General features: G+C 44.1%; 1 protein-coding gene across 1 annotated transcript in view; it reads left to right on the top strand.

Moving 5' to 3' along the window:
• Positions 1-14,138, top strand: part of TNFAIP8L1 (TNF alpha induced protein 8 like 1) — a 214,907-nt gene extending 200,769 nt beyond the window's left edge. The window contains exon 2 of the mRNA XM_069649359.1: positions 12,135-14,138. Within this exon, the coding sequence (XP_069505460.1) occupies positions 12,140-12,700 (561 nt within the window). The 5' untranslated portion in view covers positions 12,135-12,139 and the 3' untranslated portion in view covers positions 12,701-14,138. The remainder of the gene's footprint in view (positions 1-12,134) is intronic.
• Positions 14,139-20,146: the final 6,008 nt, after the last annotated feature.

Below are 20,146 nucleotides of genomic sequence, written 5' to 3'. Positions count from 1 at the left end.
CTCTAAAACGGTTAATATCATAAATATCCGTATACGTTGTGCAGTCATGTACAAAATCCTCCTCCCCTACTGCTTCAGCTATAAATGTTGCTTGATTCACTATTCTGAATCTAGCAGTTTTCTTTGCTGGGTTTGAGATAATTTCCTTGTACCCTGATGCTCTTTGTGTGGTCAGTGTACTTTTGGGATTCTCTAGAAAGGAAAATAATGCTTGCTCAACGAATGTTACTGAACACCCCCTTGTAATACTTGAAGCTTTTTCAATTGCAAATGCAGCAGCAGTTGCGGTTTTTTCGCAAGGGTAATGCTCCCTCATAACTGGATCCAAACGCCCACTGTAATAAGCCAATGGTTTGTGTGCATGTCCTAATTTCATTTTCTGTGTGATAACTGCTATCCTGAATTCTCCATTTTAATGAGAAAATAAGTAAAATTCTTCATGATAGTCGGGGATTCCTTGTACAGGGGCTGTACTAATTGCCTTTTTTAATTCCTCAAATCCATCAGTCATTTCATCTGTCCATTGTATCTTACATTTGTCTACCTGTGCTTCTATAAGTCTTTAACAGTGGTCGAATATATGTGCTGTATCAAAAACTCAGACCCTACCTTAGTTGCATAGGCCTAAAAACGGTTGCATTTCCCCTCACTGTTTTAGGTTCTGAAGTCTTCAGAATTGCTTCTGCTCTTTCAGGCGTCACTTTTCTCCCCTCTTGAGAGATTAGCTGTCCTATTTACAGGACCTCTACCTGACAATAGTGTAACTTTTCTTTACCCACTTTGTATCCTTTCTCCACTAATATGGTCATGAGTCACACTGGGTCTTCCCTGCACCATTCCTCTGTCTCACTGCACACCAATATGTCATTTACGTTCTGAATTATCATACTCTCGAGCTGTACATTACCCAGGTCCATCTGAAGGACCCTGTTAAAGATTGATGCAGAGTCCCAGTACTCTTGGAGCAAACAAGTATGTTTCAGGCAGATATTTAAGTCCAATCTTGCCAGTCCTTATGGATGGGAATTGAGAATAATGCATTTTTTAGATCGATTACTGTAAAATATTTAGCCTTAGATCGTATATTACATAATATTGTGGCAGAATTTGGAACTAAAGGAAACTCTGCTTCAACAATATTGTTTAGGGGATGAATATCCTGAATAAATCTCCACAACCCCCCAGTTAATTTCTTCACTGGGTACACACCCGTGTTATATTGTAACTCAGATGGCCCCAATATTCCTTTATCCACTTCTCGGGACAAGAGATATTATTTTGCTCGTGGCAAAATTGCTCCTGGTTTAAGCTTGATTTTTAACTGCTCCTACTCCTTTCAATGGGCCTATGTCATATGGACTGGTGGTCCATAAAATATTTGGCACTTTCTCCAAATCCATCTTCCTGCAGAAATGACAGGTTTTTTTTGCCATCGCCATTATATGTGGTATTTCTCTATTCTATACTTTAATCCAATAGGTGAGATTTATGAAAAATAGTAATTCATCATCAGAATAATTAGCCCTAAAAAGCTCTTAATCTGTCAACCTATATCCTCCACTCAGGGCTATCACTGCTCTCCATCCTCTCCCCTCATCTGTTCCGTGGACAACCACTCTTTCCTCTGACCACTGCTGCTTCTAACTCTAAAGGAATAACATGTCCTTCGTTATCCATGGGTATTTCTGGTCTAAACAAAAAGCTTTTGAGGTATTCTCAATATTTTACTCATCAACCTAGGTAACCACAATAATAAAGCAGTCACTCCATAGAAAAAATTCTTCTGAATCTAAAGGGACTCATCATAATGTTTTCTGGCCTGTAAAGGCTAATATAAATGTGTTCACATAGAATATATCCCTGGAGTGGAACACACCAGTCCCTTGTCGGTAAAAGATATTGTCATGTTAAGTTTTGTCATAAAGTGGCGTCCTAGTAGGTTAACTGGTGTCTGCTGAGAATATAATAAGGGCATCAACATATCGTGTTCTCCTGTAGAGATTGGTAATTTGTCTGTAAAAGGAACAAAACTCAGAAAATCTCTGCACGTTCATGACAATGCCTGACTCTGTATTTTCCCACCCGGACAAAGGATCATGTTGCTCCAGTGTGTACAAGGAACGAAAATGTCTTGCCTCCTATCGTTCCCTTGACTCTTGGTTCCTCTTGGGGGTCGAGGGGTGGGGGTCCCTGATAGTACTGAACACATTGGTCGCTCTGTGGGTGTCCTGTTGTGGATATAAATGAATCCCTGTACCTGTGAAAGGAGGGGATTTCCTCCTACCACGATCACACTACCCAGTTTTGTTGCTGGTGTTTGCGGTGATCCTGCATTTGTGTTCCAGTGTGGTACCATGCCATGTTGTGTCTGTGCCTGCTGGGTCTGTATCTGTTGGGCTTGCATAGGAACTTGGTTTGGTTGCCCTCATGGTGATTCCATTTGTAATGGAACTTGCTGTGGTTGCGGCGCACGTGCCCAATTCTGCGTGTGATCTTGGGCATAATACTCCTGTGGGTCTGTATTATATTGTGGAACATAGCCTATCCCCCCCCTCTCCTTGGAGCTTGCCAATTTTGCTGCATACCCCCTCTACTGCTACATGTTCTGGCTATATGCCCCAACCTCCCACAATTCCAACATTGTTGTGGCTGTCCACCATTACAGCCTCCTCCCTGAGGGTTCTAAAATCCACCTCGTCGTCCTCCCCTGGGACCATTCCCCTTTCCCCTTTCCTCTTGGCCAAAAATGGTACCCACTCTGATCCATAAGGTATACTACATTACTTTGCTGCACTTGTTGCATCTCTTGTGTCGCCACACCCTCATTACTGGTCAATAATGGTCCCTCTATGGCTAGTTTTGACAATTTATTTCTCAGCTAACTTCGCTTCCTCCTGTTTTCTACTCTTGGCTTTCTTCTTATTCTCTCTTGTAACAATCGGCAATGGTGCACAATAGTCAATTGTATTTCTTGCCATGGCTTTGTTCCATCCCTACCTATTTTTTCATCTGCCTTTGCACAGGCTCAGGCAGTCCCTGATATAAAATGTGGTCAAATAATGCCACCGTTTTAATCCCACATTTCCCTCGTCTCGAGACATCAACTCTCTTGAATATCTTGAATAAAGGCAACATCCTTGCCCATCTTCTAGTAATGATGGCACCCATATCTGATGTATCGGAATAATGTACTCTGAGCGCTCGCCATACATCGGCTCTGCAATTATTGAATGGCACGCTATTGTGTGTTGTGCTTGCTTCCAGGTGTCGTCAGCCCTCGCTCCTAGGATGGCTGCTAGAAGGCCTTTTAGGTCACCTATAGCTAACGCCATTCCTGGTGTCATTCTTTCTAACTCATAAATCCATTAGGTAATTTACATTATAAATTATCCTTGTCTATTTGTGACCATGGAATATATTGTGGTTGTCCTCCCCCGCCCCTTTCTCTAGTAATGGGAATTGTAAAAACCCTGATTCATAATCATACCCACCTATGCTTTGTGTCTTCCAAGTTGGGCTAGTCTCACCCATTTGTCTCGGTCCCGGTAGTGACCTTAATCTGTTTACATAAGGCGGAGATACATCCCCTGCACTGTGCGACCATTCTTGTGGTCGCTTAGTGTATGGTGTCAGTTCTGGTGTTTTTTCTTTACGGTCCTTGAAGTCTGACCATTTTACTGCTTTCTCTACACTCAAATCATTCGAGAAACTGCCTGCGCCCTCTAACTGAGCTTTCTCGTTTTCTTCCCTTTCTTCGTCTGACATCATTATGCCCCAGCTTGTATGACTTTCATCCCTTTCGACATCAAGATCTAGTCTACTTAAGACAGCATTCTATGCTCATCTGTTAATGTGTCACCTGACCCGCCTCCTGTTTCCCTCGATAAAGATCCTTCAACATCCTCTTGGGTTTTATTCTTATCTTTATCTCTCATTTGCCCATATAAGTCCCCAATCCTCTTCCCTATGTTTTCTGATTCATGCTCATCAGCCCATATCTATATTCTCAGTATCCCTTGCAGCTCTGCAAATCGTTCTTGTGCTCCGATGGGCAATGTGCTTAAATGAAATAGGTAATCTTATAGTCCCCTACTTCTGTTCATCCCATCTTCCCTTCTTCTCATCTCTTTTCTCTTCTTCCTCTTGCTTTTTTACAACCTGCACACTTTCATTCTCTGTATTTCTATTTCCTCTCACCACTTCTGTTCTAGTCTTTTTCTTTCCTACTACCTCCTTCGTTCTTCCTTTTGCTTCCTTTTTCCTTCTCTTCTTTGTATACTCTCTCATGTTCTCCTTTATCCCTTTCTCGAACCCCATCAATGCCCTTATCATGTAACTTGAGTAATACCTGTCGTCCCATCCATTCATTCTGTACCATCGTTACTCCCTTAGACTTTTCGTTCACTTCCCTTTGTCTGCTTGCTTCTTCCTCTATCTCCATCTGTCTGTCCTTTTCTCTCATCACGCTGTTTACTTTCAAAGCGTGTTGGCATATATTTGCATTCTCTACTTTTGATCTCTTCTGCATTATCCTCACTGTTATAAGCAGGGGTCTCGTATGTCGGACTAACATACCCCGCAATTGCTTTCAATTCCTTTAAAGGATAACCTCCTTGTTCCTCAGTGTCTGTGCTCTTGTTTTCAGAAAGGGAAAGAGGAGTTGTTTCAGGAGTGGCAAGAGGAGCCGAAGGCATTATATCCCCCTCCTTATGCTGATTAAGCAGCCACTCCTCAGGCAGATCTTCTTTCTCGGTCTGATACATTTTCCACAACTCTAAAATGGCCAATCTTTTCTGTAACATCTTCCCCCTTGTATGTAGCATGCAAATATGTTGGCATATTTTGCGATACTGTTTTTGACAACAAACCCTGTTGAGGCCATGGCATGAGTGTTTTATTATCCCACTCCATGTGATACTGTTTTATCAGAGGTGTGTATCTTGGCAGTTCCTGCATAGGTGTACAAGAGAAGAGTCCCCCATGATGACAAGTCGATCTCGACTGTCAATACTTACCAGATCTTTTATTCTCTTGTTTATTTTATCAAGTATACTACACTGATGAATTTGAGCAGACACCCTCGATTGCTGCTTACTACCAAAAATCAATTTTTTAACCACTTTAAAAATCTATGCAATGTTCTTTTTGTTCCTTCGCTTACACTTTGAAACATCCAACAAAATGGTTAAAACTGAGACAGAGTCTCTATATCTTTTAAACGTGAATACAATGACGAAAATTGTCATTTTTTTTGAGGGGGTGGAAAAGGGTAGATAAGGGGTGGAGGGTTCGGGAATAGTTAAAAATAGGGGCTGGACGGGAGTAAAGGGGGTGGAAGCTCTCCAAAAAAAGCAAAAAAATCCTTAATGTTACACTTTTAAAAGTCAGCCGTAATACTGCCCGACGATGAAAGAACATAAAACCATAAATACGACTCTAAAGTTCTATTTGAACCATATAAAGGCCAATTTGATCCTCTGACAAGCCATTTGTAGTAGTTATTACTAGACAATACCACATAGGTAGCACCGCGCCAAAATTCCGTTATAGCACTGGCATCAGTCTCTGGAGAAATATACTGGTGAATTAATGGTGAGCCTTTGGGTGGAGTTTAGGAATCTACATAGGATAAAGAGAACACTTGATTATAAATTTAGCGTCCTTTTTCACGTATATGTAGTGAAAACAGTTCTAAATAATTTCTTGCTTTGCCTTACCTGAAAACCTGCATGTTCGATCGCGACAAGAATGTTTGTCTGGCTCTAGTTTGCTATCGAGTCAACAAAAAAATATTCTGTCTTAAATGCAACAAAACACTTATCCTCAACCAAACTCTTTACAAAGAACATGTACACTGCTTTTAACCTGCATGAATTCTCTCCCTGAGACTCACAAAATGTCCCCCAAATTTGCAAACTTTCCCCCAAATAGATGGAGTTTATTGTTTGGCTTGAATATGATGAAATCTATATTGCATTCTACACAAACCTGTTAGTAGCTTTTAGCAATGTCTTCACCATATCATCATCGCACAATCCATCATATGTTAGAAAATGACCCACGGGCCATGTTGCAGTACATACCTAATGACGTCTCTGGCTCCTTTCTAGAAGCATGAAGTTCAGGTTTGCACGCCTGCCTAAGACCATTCTAAGTGGATCTTCTGCTTGGCCAGCATGATCTCTAGGACCAAGTGATTTCATACATTACTACCATCTGAGATTGCTGGACGAAAAACATATACCCCGGATCTTTGAAAATGTAGTTTTCAAGCTCCCATTTCCTGCTGTTTCTAGTATAGAAGACAAATTACTCTCAAACTATCATAAAAGGTTGCTATCATTCCGTAACGGGTACAAACCATGATCGGAGGCTTGTTTGAACACCACCACAATGTTTTGCCTTGTAAGTGGCAACGCCCAAACAAAGCAACCGGTGTTGTAGCCGAGGTTGCAACATTTTTATTTTTGTGTAAAGCGGATTATGCCGAGCAGAATGGAGTAGGCTCACAGCGGTGGCCGCTGGTGCACTCTTTCTCCTGGCAAGCTTTCAAGGTGCCCATTGTTCAGTGGGTAGTGTCTTGCATCTTAAAATTCTGTGCCAGTGTTGGGCAGCTCTACTTCTTGGGGTATCCACACTCATGCAGGTAGGACAAAGTATGTTTAGCAACCTTCACCATTGGATGACCGGTATAAGACAGGTTGACTAGATTTGTAAGCTCTACTACATGAGTGTTGGATGCAGGCCAGATACTTCCCTTGGCCAATCCCTCGTAAAGAATATTGTCTATTTGAATTGGCACATAAATTGTCTGTCTACCCCGTATCTAGTTTGTAATGTTCTTGTAAACTCCCAGGCAGTCTGGAAAAGGAATCCTTTGATACAACAGTATATTCAAGTTATCCAAATGAGTGACTTGTGTCCTGACCTATCTTTAATCCCACTCCTCTTAGTCAATTACCAGTACAGTAAAGTTATTCAGTGATGTGTGTCCTGATCGTCTTTAAGCTCACTCGTCTCAGTCAGAGAGAGGCGGAACGTTTTGGCTACACTTTTCGGTATTGGTGATGGGAACATGGCGTGGGTGTTGATAGGCAGGTAATGAGGAGGGTAGCCATACATGTGAGCTATGCTCCACGTTTTAAATATGTTTTGCTATGCAATAAATGTCCTGGTCCAGCTTACAGCAGGGGCATCCCATAAATTGGGTGGAAAGCGGGCTATAGGATAACAATATCGCTTTTTATAAAGCGCTTCATGCCCTATTCCTCATGCATCAAAGCAATGCAAATACTGTATTAGTATTCCTACCTATAATAACTGTTGCTAAGCAAACTAACCACCATGCCGTTATTCCAGTGTATGTGCATAGGGGAATCCTGGAGTTTATTAAGCTATCTATGCATTCATAGCTCAAAGAAGTGGGTAATACATGAGGGCGTTTCTTGAAATCAGACCACTGCCTAACGCCAAAATCTCTGTTGGTTATACAAACTGCCTCCCTATCCCGAGCGAACGAAGACTGCAGTCGCTGCTTGAACCTTTGAAGTGTGAGCATATCCCCCAACTCGTGATACACTCCGTTAACTCGCCGTTTCTCAAAGGGTGCACTTTGCAGCCCAATTGACCATACAAATAACAGTGGTAATGTTAGACGTTCTGTCCAAGAAATTGATATTTTGCCTTCAAAGCTCCTGTCCGATGTCTTTTCTTCCCGTACAGTGCATGTTCAACACCCATATTTCTGCATCGGTACCTCAAAATAGCAATTTCTTCCTCTTCAAATTGACATGGTCCGGAGTTCTGTGCAGATAAATACATTACTCTTCTTGTCACATCCCATCTGGGATTTGGAGTGCTGTGTCTCGCTGCGCATAGCCCAACAAGCCGTAATGGCGGGAGAAAGAAGAGCCTTACTGGGTATAGGTGACTATAGCTCCCCTGTAGGACCGCTCAATCTGGAATGGCCCCTGATGGCAGAAAAGGAGGGTGGCTGTGCTGCTCCCCCAGTCCCACCCTGCACCCTTTCTTGCTACTCTAGTCAGTAAGTGGGGAGGCGGGTTAGAATCAAAAGGCCTAGGAAGCCCAGTTCAGTATTGAGGCTGGGTCTGCCTTGCCTCAAAGTATGTTCCCGGATGCTCCCATAGGGCTTGGGGAAGCACTTTTCACGGGAGGTGGGGGAGAGCATTGTGTGAGGTGAGCATAAGAGTGCTCTTGGGTCAGTAGTGGCAGTCCCATATTTACTTAAATATACTTGCAAGCAACAATGAGCCATAGTGTACCAACTTCAGGATGCTGTGCCGGCTACTCTGTGTGTGCACTAATAGGGCAGGATGGGCTGGCCTCACTGGATGCACTTGCTCACTGCCTGACTCTGGTAGCTGGGCCTAATGGATTTAGGCGGTTCTAAAGCTGGGAAGGCAAGCACAAGGCGGGATTCCAAGACTCCTTGGGGATGAAGCATATTTGGAACTCAGAATTGATAATGTCTGTCGACTGTCAATGAGGAGTTAATACTCAAACAGCACTGCTAAAAATATAAAGATTATATGTTTGTTGAAAGTGAATGTATCTACACAGCAGAGGCGTAAAAGAGGATTGCAGATGTTTCTTGGTAGAAAGAGGACAGGCAGACCATAAGAATGTTCTAATCAGTGGACAGTAGGGATTCAGTACGCTGACCATGGAGTAAGTGCATGTGGCGCCATCGGATTATCTAGGGTTCAGTAGATGACCAAGGACTAAGTGCATGTGGCGCCATCAGATTATCTAGGGTTCAGTAGGCTGACCAAGGAGTAAATGCATGTGACGCCATCAGATTATCTAGGGTTCAGTAGGCTGACCAAGGAGTAAGTGCATGTGGCGCCATCAGATTATCTAGGGTTCAGTAGATGACCAAGGAGTAAGTGCATGTGGCGCCATCAGATTATCTAGGGTTCAGTAGATGACCAAGGAGTAAGTGCATGTGGCGCCATTAGATTATCTAGGGTTCAGTAGATGACCAAGGAGTAAGTGCATGTGGCGCCATCAGATTATCTAGGGTTCAGTAGATGACCAAGGAGTAAGTGCATGTGGCGCCATCAGATTATCTAGGGTTCAGTAGGCTGACCAAGGAGTAAGTGCATGTGGCGCCATCAGATTATCTAGGGTTCAGTAGATGACCAAGGAGTAAGTGCATGTGGCGCCATCAGATTATCTAGGGTTCAGTAGGCTGACCAAGGAGTAAGTGCATGTGGCGCCATCAGATTATCTAGGGTTCAGTAGGCTGACCAAGGAGTAAGTGCATGTGGCGCCATTAGATTATCTAGGGTTCAGTAGATGACCAAGGAGTAAGTGCATGTGGCGCCATCAGATTATCTAGGGTTCAGTAGGCTGACCAAGGAGTAAGTGCATGTGGCGCCATTAGATTATCTAGGGTTCAGTAGATGACCAAGGAGTAAGTGCATGTGGCGCCATTAGAAAATCTAGGGTTCAGTAGATGACCAAGGAGTAAGTGCATGTGGCGCCATCATATTATCTAGGGTTCAGTAGGCTGACCAAGGAGTAAGCGCATGTGGCACTATCTAGTTTTTAAGGTTCAGTAGGAGTAAGGGCATGTGGCGCCATCTGATTATCGTTATTGAATAGCGCATCGCGCTGCTCTGTAACTGGAAACGCCATATGGCCTCGCTCTGATAACTGGGCATAAGGGATCCTCTGAGGAAATCAAGATTATGCGATCTCACCATACTTTACTAGCTGGGACAAAGGGATTCTGGTCTTACTGTAGCAGCTGGCTAATAGCAGAACCTGGCCTTATTACGCTAACCGGGCACAATGCTCAAGGGCATTGTGCTAACTGAATGGTACTGCAGTGGTGTTTCAGATGCAACCCTACACTGATGTGTTCGCAAGGCATACTGGAATCTAGATTTTCTGGGCATACTAGAATACGTTCTTTTTTTGTGCTAATTGGGCATGAGGGAATCTGGCTACTGTGTGCCAAGTGGGAATGGTGAAACCTGACCTTACTGCACTTAGTGCAATCCGGCATTTCTGTGCCATCTGGGGAAAAATGGCGTCTGGCATAAAGGTGCTAAACAGGCATAATAGAATCTGTCACTACTGTGCCAACTTGGCATAATAAAGTCAATCACTGGTGTGATAAATGGGCATAATAAAACCTATCTTTATGGGGACCTCTGGAAAGCATGGACTATGGCCTACGTCCTGTTTGTGGCAAACAAAAGAGCCACTTCCTTTTGTTTGCAGCGAACAGTAGTCCATTGCCATTTCCGTTACCACACCATTTGTACTTCTACTCAGAAGATATTTTCCTTTTGTTTGCGACTAATGGGAGCAAATCGCTAGCTATGCTACTAGATACCATGTACTTACAATGAGAAAATAGAACAAGTCACTAACACTGACACCCAACTAGTAATGAAAGTGGTTGTTTGTGTGAAATGTAAATACCTTGTTTTATTTGTCGCTAATAAACTAGACACACATCCAATATCATTATTTGGAGCGCCGGCCGGGGGTTTTACAAGTCTGAAAGCTGGTGGGATTTACTTTTCTTTCCCAAAATGTGACATGCACACAAACATTCACCCACCGTAAACCCCTGTTAGCACTTATTTCATGCTGCTTACTTTCCTTTAGTCATCAGCTATCATAACTCTGCCACTGATTGTTTCTGTTACTGCATCAATGTCTGCTGCTGGTTCTTTATTGCTGCAACCTGGTTCGAAATTGAGCTTTAGCTCCTACTTCCATCATAGTAGAGCCTGGTTAGCTTGAAACCAACAGCTACCAGGAGCTACTTTTGGCTCCTAAGGCCAACTGGTGCCTTCCAAACATGTAAATGTGACATTAATGGAGTGTTTGAGAATATTAATAAAAAAAGAATTGGAACACATCTAATACACATTTAAACACAATGGTAAATACCAACATGGACAAGAAGTTAGAGGCGCATCTCTGGTAGCTCCTGGTTTTCCGGCGGTAGCTCCTGCCTTCTGGGTGATTCACCCAGAAGCTGGTTTTAGCTCCTGCTCATCGAATCCAATTTCCAACCCTGCCACAACATTTGTATCTCTGTGACCATCTCTTTTCTGTGATGATGCATTGCTCAGTCTTGTGTTTTTCTCTCTCCTGCAGAATGAGAAGCGAATACATAGTGGGCCACAAATCCAACTTTCATATGAGATGCAAACTGTACCTCATCATACTTTGAGCGTCTTCTAGAGGTTTACTAGTACACCTTTTTATGCAAGTTCCCAGACCGAGAGAAGGCAAGATAGATTGTACCCGAAGCCAAAGGAAGTTCCTAGTTGATGGTGGTGTCAAGTGTACTAGGTTCTCCTAGGCTATAGACGGGAGCTAAATGGCTCCCAGCAATTTCAACCCTGTACTGTTATGCTAATTAGGCACATTGCTGGCAGTGGTTTAAGTAATACAATATAGTAATAGGCCACATGGGAGGTGCTGCTAGTCTAATACATCAAAAGGCCAGAGACCTGGCAACACCTGTCCCTTGTTGGTATTGCCTAGGAATAGATGGCCACAGAGGACACATGGTACTAGCACCTGATCATATGAAACCAATGCCTGACAAATACCTATATAAAAGAAAAACTATTGGCTTTATTAATGCTTGTTTAATATTTGTTCCTAGTGTGTTTTCTGTGAGGGTAGAGAGACACAGATGCTGCGAAACAGGGCTTCACTTCCTATGAATGCACACTCCATTCGATGCTACTCCACACAACAAATTACACCCCTTTAATAGTTCTGCATGTTTCGCTAGTTTCAAATATCTTCCCACATGACCCTTGTCGATGCTACGATGCTTTGCCCAATGTTTCTGTGATTGGTTATCTTGTGTCTCATATCATAGGAAACATTGGTACTTCTGATTTCTGCTACTCGGTGGCAGAATGACAATCACAAGGCTGGCAAGCAGCATTTATTAAGTCTCAGAAACTCAGCATTTCATGGTTCTGTGAAACTGTCTCGGTGTACATTCCAATGCCCCTTGCGTTGCAATACCGTTGACTGCCAATATTGGCAGCTCTGTAGGAAGCAATAACTTGGTTGAACCTTTTGCATCCTTGTGTTGGTAACTGTTGCGTATTTCTCTTTCTCCACAGAGAAAATGGATTCTTTCAGCACCAAAAACCTAGCTATGCAGGCACAGAAAAAGCTACTGAGCAAGATGGCCTCAAAGACTATGGCAAGTGTCTTTATTGATGATACAAGCAGTGAGATCTTGGACGAACTGTACCGCGTCACCAAAGAGTATACTCGCAACCGGAAGGAAGCGCAGAAGATTATCAAGAACCTGATCAAGGTGATTATGAAGCTTGGTGTGCTCTATCGCAATGGGCAGTTCAACGGCGATGAGCACCTGCTCATGGAGCGCTTCCGCAAAAAGGTCCACACCTTGGCCATGACTGCGGTCAGCTTCTACCAAATAGACTTCACTTTTGACCGCAGGGTCATGTCTAACATTCTGAATGAATGCCGAGACCTGTTGCATCAGGCGGTCAACAGACACCTAACCGCCAAGTCCCATTCCAGAATCAATCACGTCTTCAACCACTTTGCAGACTATGAGTTTCTATCAGCACTGTACGGACCATCGGAACCCTACAGAACCCATCTCAAGAAGATCTGTGAGGGTGTCAACAAAATGCTGGATGAGGGAAACATCTGAGAAAACCGAGCAGGAGCATGCTTGCATCTTTGCCGGCTCTCGGTCTAAACTGGCCAAACTCTTTTCTTACAGGTGCTAAATGTCATACTCCTCTTCTGTCTACCATGTGAATGGGAGTAGGTCCTGTGCTTTCGTTTATGGTTATTTCAGCTTTAGGTCCATTCGCTCAACATAATGATTTGGAGACTAAACGTTCATGAATGTGAGCTTATGGGCAAGGACCATCAAATGTTACGTTGATCTCCTGTTAAGCTCATGTAGACTATTCTCTTCTTTCATGAAGACCAAACTGAAGACTAAACGCACTTTGTTTTTATTGAGACCAAATATCTACTTAACATTCTTGCGATGCTGCACTGAGAACCTGCACATTCCAGGTGGAGTTGCCCTGCCTCTGACGCGAGAAGATGTTTGCCACTCCTCTCTTTGGCACTTTCTTGTAGCCATGGTTCATGTTCCAACTGCTGATCTTCTGCGTAATGGCCACCATATCAGTAACTATCATTTCATTGTCTAATTTTCGACTTCACTCAAGAAAAGCAGATTAAAAACCAACTGCTACAGAGCCTTGATGTTTCTTCCTTTCTAAGCCTCCCACGATCCTTCGGCATTGGGTATGCTAGCTTGGGGTGAAAGGGAGTTGTAGCCCAAGCCATCTGGATAACCAAACGCTGCAGACCTAATAGATATTTGGCCATTTTTGCTTCTTCTGGAATAGGGTAATTCAGTAAGTTGGGACAGCGGTGCTGGGATCAAGCATCCGTAGAGAGGCACGCCTAATTAACAGAATAAAGTGCTTAAGCAGACGATGCTTTATGGTTAACTATTAAATCTTGCATCTTAACGTAACCCGTTCCAAGTATGCCTCTGTTTTCTGTTTGTAGAAGTGTCCTGTGGAGAGCGTCGCCTTTCCTATTGCAAGGATAAAGCTGCACCTTTTGCGTCACGTGGTATTATTATTGGACATTGGAAACCACGTGGCGGAGGTCATGGGAGATTGTGCACATCTGTATGTTAAAGTAAGAAACACAGTGATGTTCTCGCAGTGGACCAATGGCAAGCCCTGGCAATGAGCTGACCTCATCACGTGAGGCATGACATTGACCAGTAGTAGGCTGTTACATGGGCACTTGTACATTCTTCATGTAACTTCATTTGACCCAATGCCTTTCAGGCACGTTGGTTTTGCATTTTATTCAGAAATAGTTGTAGATAACCAAATGTGCACTTTGATAATACTTGGGTCCAGACAGTGTGTTCGTCCTTGTTCGCCGTCTCCAATTGATCACTGTTTTGTGTGTCCTTGTCTTGGCTATCCTTTCGCATTTCAAGGATTTGTTAGTAGCATGTAAAGGGCCTGGCGGCCCTGCAGAACTATGCAAAATAACAGCTCTTTCACTTCGCATGTTGAAGTCCTCTCATTAAAGCGTGAACTGTTGCTAGTCTCTTGCTTTTTTTTTATTTGACAAATTCAATATTCAGCTATCACCCGGTTAGAGTCTGTTGGCTGCAGGCAACCGTGTAAAAATTTGCGAAAGGGAGAAAGTTTTAGTGTAGCACTTACTTAGCTGCTTCCAGAGTCTTGCTCAAGTTAGTGCATTTTAACTTTGTGCTTGCTAAATATGTCTGTTGGGCCCCACAAAGAATATACGGTATGGTGCAATTTCCCAAAGGATGTGCCAGCAAGAAGCATTCGTCTTTGGGTAAGAATCTCAATGGAAAATGGTAGCTGTTGTGCTTGCTAATTTTCTACAGCTGTTCGAGTCATCTTTTGGTTGCATTAAAGCATTTCTGCAGACCCCCTTGCACTTTTTATACAGTTCACAGCACTAATGGTGCCCCAAGGCTGTTCCTGAGTGCTCAGGATCACTTAACAGTGAGGGTAGAGAAGAAACATGCGGATACGCTGTGTTTTTAGGTTGCGGTTTGGGGGGGGGGGGAGTTTAACGCATATGCATGAATATTAAATGCTGCCATTCTAGGGAAGGGGTATTCATAGGTTATTTCGCTGTACTGTTTTTGCCAAGCTAGTTTCTCGAAATACAACATCAATGAAGGTCGGCCTTCCTTTCGTTGGACAGCCCTGCCCTAAAGGGTGCTTCCTTTCTGTTCCATCATCAAGTTTATTCGGAGTTGTATAAAAAACAATCCATAAAACCATTGCAAGATATAAAAAAAATTACAATTATATTGCAGCAACAAACACATACCATCATAAAACCACAACAAACGAGGACAATTACGGATTCAATACATTATAAAATCTAAAAACTCACAAGCATGTCGCGATAAAAACACATAACATTATAAAGCCACAGCAAGAACAACAAAGAGCGGGGAGGATTAAAAAAACTATTCCTTGTTCGGTATATAAAAGCTCATTATCGGCGCAATAGTCGTTTCCTATGGCAGAGTGCTATTTTTAAATACGAGAGTAACGACCAGCCCACTTGTAGGGAGTTTACCCACAACAGGTAGGTTAGAGCTGGCCTATATTGCACAATGCCAGTTTCCCTTAATAGGTCGTATGAACTGTTTTCTCGCCTGTGCATACGCAGGGCAAAAGAGAATCGGGTGTGCAGGTCCTCGTTTGGAGCTTGACCTATTGGGCAAGATTGATCTACACCCGCCCCGGTCCATGCTGCCAGCACAGCCTTGAAGCGGATGCAGTTAAACCTCGCACTGGATATGTGGATGCAATCTTTGGGCAATTCTGCCTATAATAGATACTGCTGGACATTTTAGTCATCAGTCTGCAATTCTTAGGCTTAATTTCTCTGCTTTCTCTGTCCATATACAAAGACTCACGAAAACAATCGGTTTATTTCGCCCCTGCAGAGCATACTGCTAGGTGGATACCGATGCATGCAGTTTCTCTCCTTTAGCTGTTTCTTGATGTGGGGACAGCCACAGGATCTTATCACCAGAGTGCTTGCCTATCAAAAAGGTTAGTAATTCATGGGTAAGGGGTGCCATGCCATTGCCCCATAACTTAAGCCAGTGCAATACTGGATACACAGAAGTTGTGTCACTAATTGGTGTGCAGCCCAGTTCCATGTATACTCTGAAATTCAGAGCTGGAATTGTGAGTCCCATTTAAGTTTTTCCAAAATTGGTTCTCCAAAGTCTGGAACGCCTTGACAGACTCCACCCCCACAGCTCCATCTGAAATTTGGCAACCAAAGCAGGTTTTCCCTTTATATAACTGGAGCAGGGGGGCTATTTGTTTCACTTTGAACCTAAACATAGCCCTGGAAACCCCACCCAATGCCTGCTTGAACTGCAGGGCATGTTTGTTTACGTGAGCCATAACATCCATGTTAGCGAAAAATCTGACACCCAGGTAATCAAAATGGCCAACCCATGGGATAAAACTCTTCCGACAGTACATTGCCCTAAAATTAATCCTTCGTCTCCCTTTCCAGCAGGCGATCACCGCAACTTTGCTGCGTTGACCACCAAGTCCAGGCCCTCCATAAATATAGCATATTCTGAAATCAGGGCCTGTATGGTCTTTGGAGTACGGGCCATCCGTACGGTGTCGTCCGCATACATCAGAACTGGTAGAGGCCTGTCACCCAGTTTGGGAACATCGGGAGAGGACTTTAGGAGGTGTTTGTGAAGACCATTTATATATAAACAGAAGAGCAGAGGCACCTGCACACATCCCTGGTGGACTCCCAGTTCCATTTTAAAGGAGCGAGTACAACGCCCCTTCAACCCACTTCTCACGCATGCTTGTGTGGTACCATGCAGACTGGCCAGGAGGTTCACAAGTGCTCCCGGGAAATTAATGGTCCTGAGCATATCCCACAATTTGGCACGGTTAACTTTGTCAAATGCTGTGCTCAGGTCCCTGACTGCCAGGTAAATAGGCTCCTCCTTTAAGTAAAGGGAATGAGCCAGTATTAAATAAAGGTTAATTACCTGTTCTGCTGTACCCAGCCCTGGTCTGAATCCTAGCCGGACCTGCGAGGGAACTCCACTACTCAAAACCCAGTCCTCCATTCTGGCCAATATGGTGCGACCCAATATTTAAAAAATAGTCAAGGAGTGATTATGGGTCTGTAAGAAGCATGGAAAGCCGGAGACCCCTTCTTATATATAGACTGGATTACTGCCATGGACCACGAGCGTGGGATAGTCACTCTCCCCCCATGCCCCTGCACATATGATATTGAACCCTTGGGTAAGCACTGGTGCCCAGAGATCTGGCTCCAAGACAAATAAATCTGCCGGGATGATATCCGGGCTCGGTTGCAACGCTGGCTACCAATGGTCTTCTTTATCTCATATACAGAGAACACAATACTATCCTCAGTGCTTATCTCGTCACTACGTTCCGGGCTACCCATATCTACATGTTCGTCTCTCTCGGTCCTACTCCCTTCACTGCAAAGTGAGGAGAAATGGTCCATCCAAGCCTTATCTGTAACATTATTAATTGGGATGTCCATATTAAGTTTGTAACAAGGGCCTTTCTGGCCTATCTCCGAGAATAGTTTAGAATCATTGTCCCTTGCTGTTAGAGGATGAAGCATGGGAAGCCTGGGTGCTATCTACCTTTTTCTATTACCCATGGAGTTTCTTATAGTTTGAGCTGGCACTTATAATGGCAGTTCTGGAGGTCCCTGTACTACCCAGTGCATGTAATAAGTTCTTCCTAGCTCTAAAACAATCAGAATCGAACCAGCCCTTGCTTCTCTTTCCTCCCCGTTTACCTGGAGCACAGGAGAACATCTGAGAGAGCTGGGTCAGCATGCTTCCAAACTCCTCCAATATGCCTTCAGACAGCAAATTGTCAAGTTCTCGTGAACTTAACAGTACTGGTTTGTTTATTAATTCATCCATCATATACTCCTTCCATTTGAGTCTACACTGGGAGGTATAGAAGGATACCTCCAATGGGTATAATTGGCTCGTCATGTCCACCCCTATGGCTGACTTAATTCGGAGTTTAATGGGGAAAATATCACTGCAAATGTCAGCCAATACCTCAAGCCCTTTTATGAGCCCCCAGTGCACTACTGGAACACAAAAATAGTCTATTGTGGAACTACCTATCGCTGAGGAAAAAGTAACTGCCCGGACTGTCCCCAGCCAACTGCCCATTTGTTGACATAGTCCCCACTCATAAAGGTAGTGCCACAGGTGCAACCCTTCCGCACAGAGCCTGGTATCCATCATAATGGGTGAGGGTATCCCTGCCACTGCATCTTCTGTGTTATCGTATAGGTTATCTACCGGCCCACCCTCCAATTTTGCATTGAAATCACGTCCTAATATCCAACACACATTGCCTATAGAGGACCTTGCAGATAGTTCCTCCAGTGCAAGAGCCAAAGCACCCAGACAATTCTTCTTATATTGTTTGTGGGGACTATCATAAAAATTCACTATCAGAAGATCTTCTTGGTCCGATCTCGAAATAACCAATCTGAATGGCACTGGATTTGCCAAAGCCACCTACACACTGTGTGTTTTGACCACAATACAAATCCCACCCTAGCTTCTTCCACTCTTGTTTCTCTCTGCACCCACTGCTACGAGGCAAAGCCATCAGCACTGATTTCATACTGGGACCATGTTTCTTTAAGTAACACAATGTCTGTCTCACTAAGTAACCTCTGTGTCTCTGCGCATTCTAGTCTGGTTCTTATTCCAGCCACGTTCCAAGACAACAATGACAGGCTATCTCCACCATCAATGGTTGCCACACCGGGGGTTGTGGGGAGCGGGTGGCACTATATACCACCTCTTCCAATATCCCCTGGGCCACCCAAGTGGTTTGGCATCATTCTATATCGTCCATATGAGTAAGGCAGGCACATTGGTTCCGGAAAGCACTGGGTCAGGTATTCTACCAGCTGGGCCAATCACCCCCCGCATGCTGCAGCCTGCACCATATCGGTTTTGAGCCACTTGGATGGGATCCAGAGGGGACCTGTGGGTCTGTTTAAATGGACACGGCTCATGACCCTCGATGCCATCCCTCCCTTCTCCCTGTTTTGCGGGTAGAAGACATTTAGCGACACCAACCAACCAACCAGCCCTACAATCTTCTTTGGGACAGAGCCTGCTGCCTCTACATTCATTACATCAGTAAATGGCTGCCGCCTTCTCGGGCCCTTTTGGGCTATCTGCAGTGCCTGGAGAGGCACACAACAAGATATAGATGCCTGATTGGTCCCCACCTCCAGCAAATACCAAGGCCCGGCTGAGCCATAAGGTAAATCCGGGCCCAGTATTAAAGGCCTGGGTTTAAGGCCCCCTGTCTTCTCCCTGTCTACTCTATGGCGTTGGCATCCCACCGTTGCACGAAACCTATGCATCACTACTACGACTACCATCTCGGAATGTACTCTTCCGATCCCCAGGTAAGAGGTGCTCATCTCATGGACCGCAGCCTTTACACAGATTGCCGATCGCTTCTTGGTGCCTGATCCCTTGCTCCTATGTGCCGATGATCTCGCAACATCCCATTAATCCACACTGTATTTATACTGACACCCTACCTGACTCTGCTTTCATTGCCGTCTGTGACGGAAATGACTGGACCTTCACCTTGGCCAGCACACTCGCTGCATGACCATATCATTAATAACATTGCTTACCTTCGTGCCTACGACCAGACTTCGGCCTGAATATTGTCTCTATCGTATCACCTTGGACCAATGTTACATTGCCTTTCACTCATGCCTTGCAATGCGCTTTGCACTATGTACACACTGATATCCCAACTCTGCATCATCTACTACACCACTTCTATTGCCATGTAATATGAGGCGTGTTGTCGTCTATTTGTATTCCTGCCGTATTCATTCTGTTATTCTATTAGTGCCTGTTCAACCATGGTAACACTCGCTCTTTGAGATGTGCTCTAGCCAATCTGTACATACTGTGTATCCTTGTTCCATTGCATGCTCGATGCAGCCCCCTGCAACACGAGGTGAGGCTTTCCTAGGGTGTATTCACTTTGACTATTATGTTCCTTGTATGCATGCCTGATGCATCCCCCGCAACTAGAAGTGAGGCTTTCTTAGCTTGTATTGACTGCACTAACAATGTAATGCCTGGTAGGTGTCATCTGTAACCTACTTTTTCAAGCACTTTTTGTAATCGTATTCTTACGTTTACAGGGCTTATATGCCTCTGCGCTTTGTGCGCTATATGAATGACAAAATAAATTGAACACATGGCGCAGGAGTGCTTCCAGCACCTCACTGAGCACATTCGACACTGTGGGCTGGGAGATAGACATGCATTGTGTCCAGTGTGCTGGAATGTGTGAGGAAGTGCAGGACCGACAATAGCTTCACCAGCTGTGGAATGGCTTTCCTGATGTTGACCCTGCATCCAATTTCCTCCTGGATCAGGGTCAGCAGCTCCGCAATTATCTCCCTGTTCAGCCGGTTCAGGCTGAACATCTGGCTGTCTGTGCGAGTC

The sequence above is a fragment of the Ambystoma mexicanum genome, chromosome 1p (genome assembly GCF_040938575.1).
Source record: "Ambystoma mexicanum isolate Mex_15411 chromosome 1p, UKY_AmexF1_1, whole genome shotgun sequence".
Classification (NCBI taxonomy): Eukaryota; Metazoa; Chordata; class Amphibia; order Caudata; family Ambystomatidae; genus Ambystoma; species Ambystoma mexicanum.
Note: the sequence above shows the minus strand (reverse complement) of the source record. Positions and strands in the feature narration are given on the sequence as shown.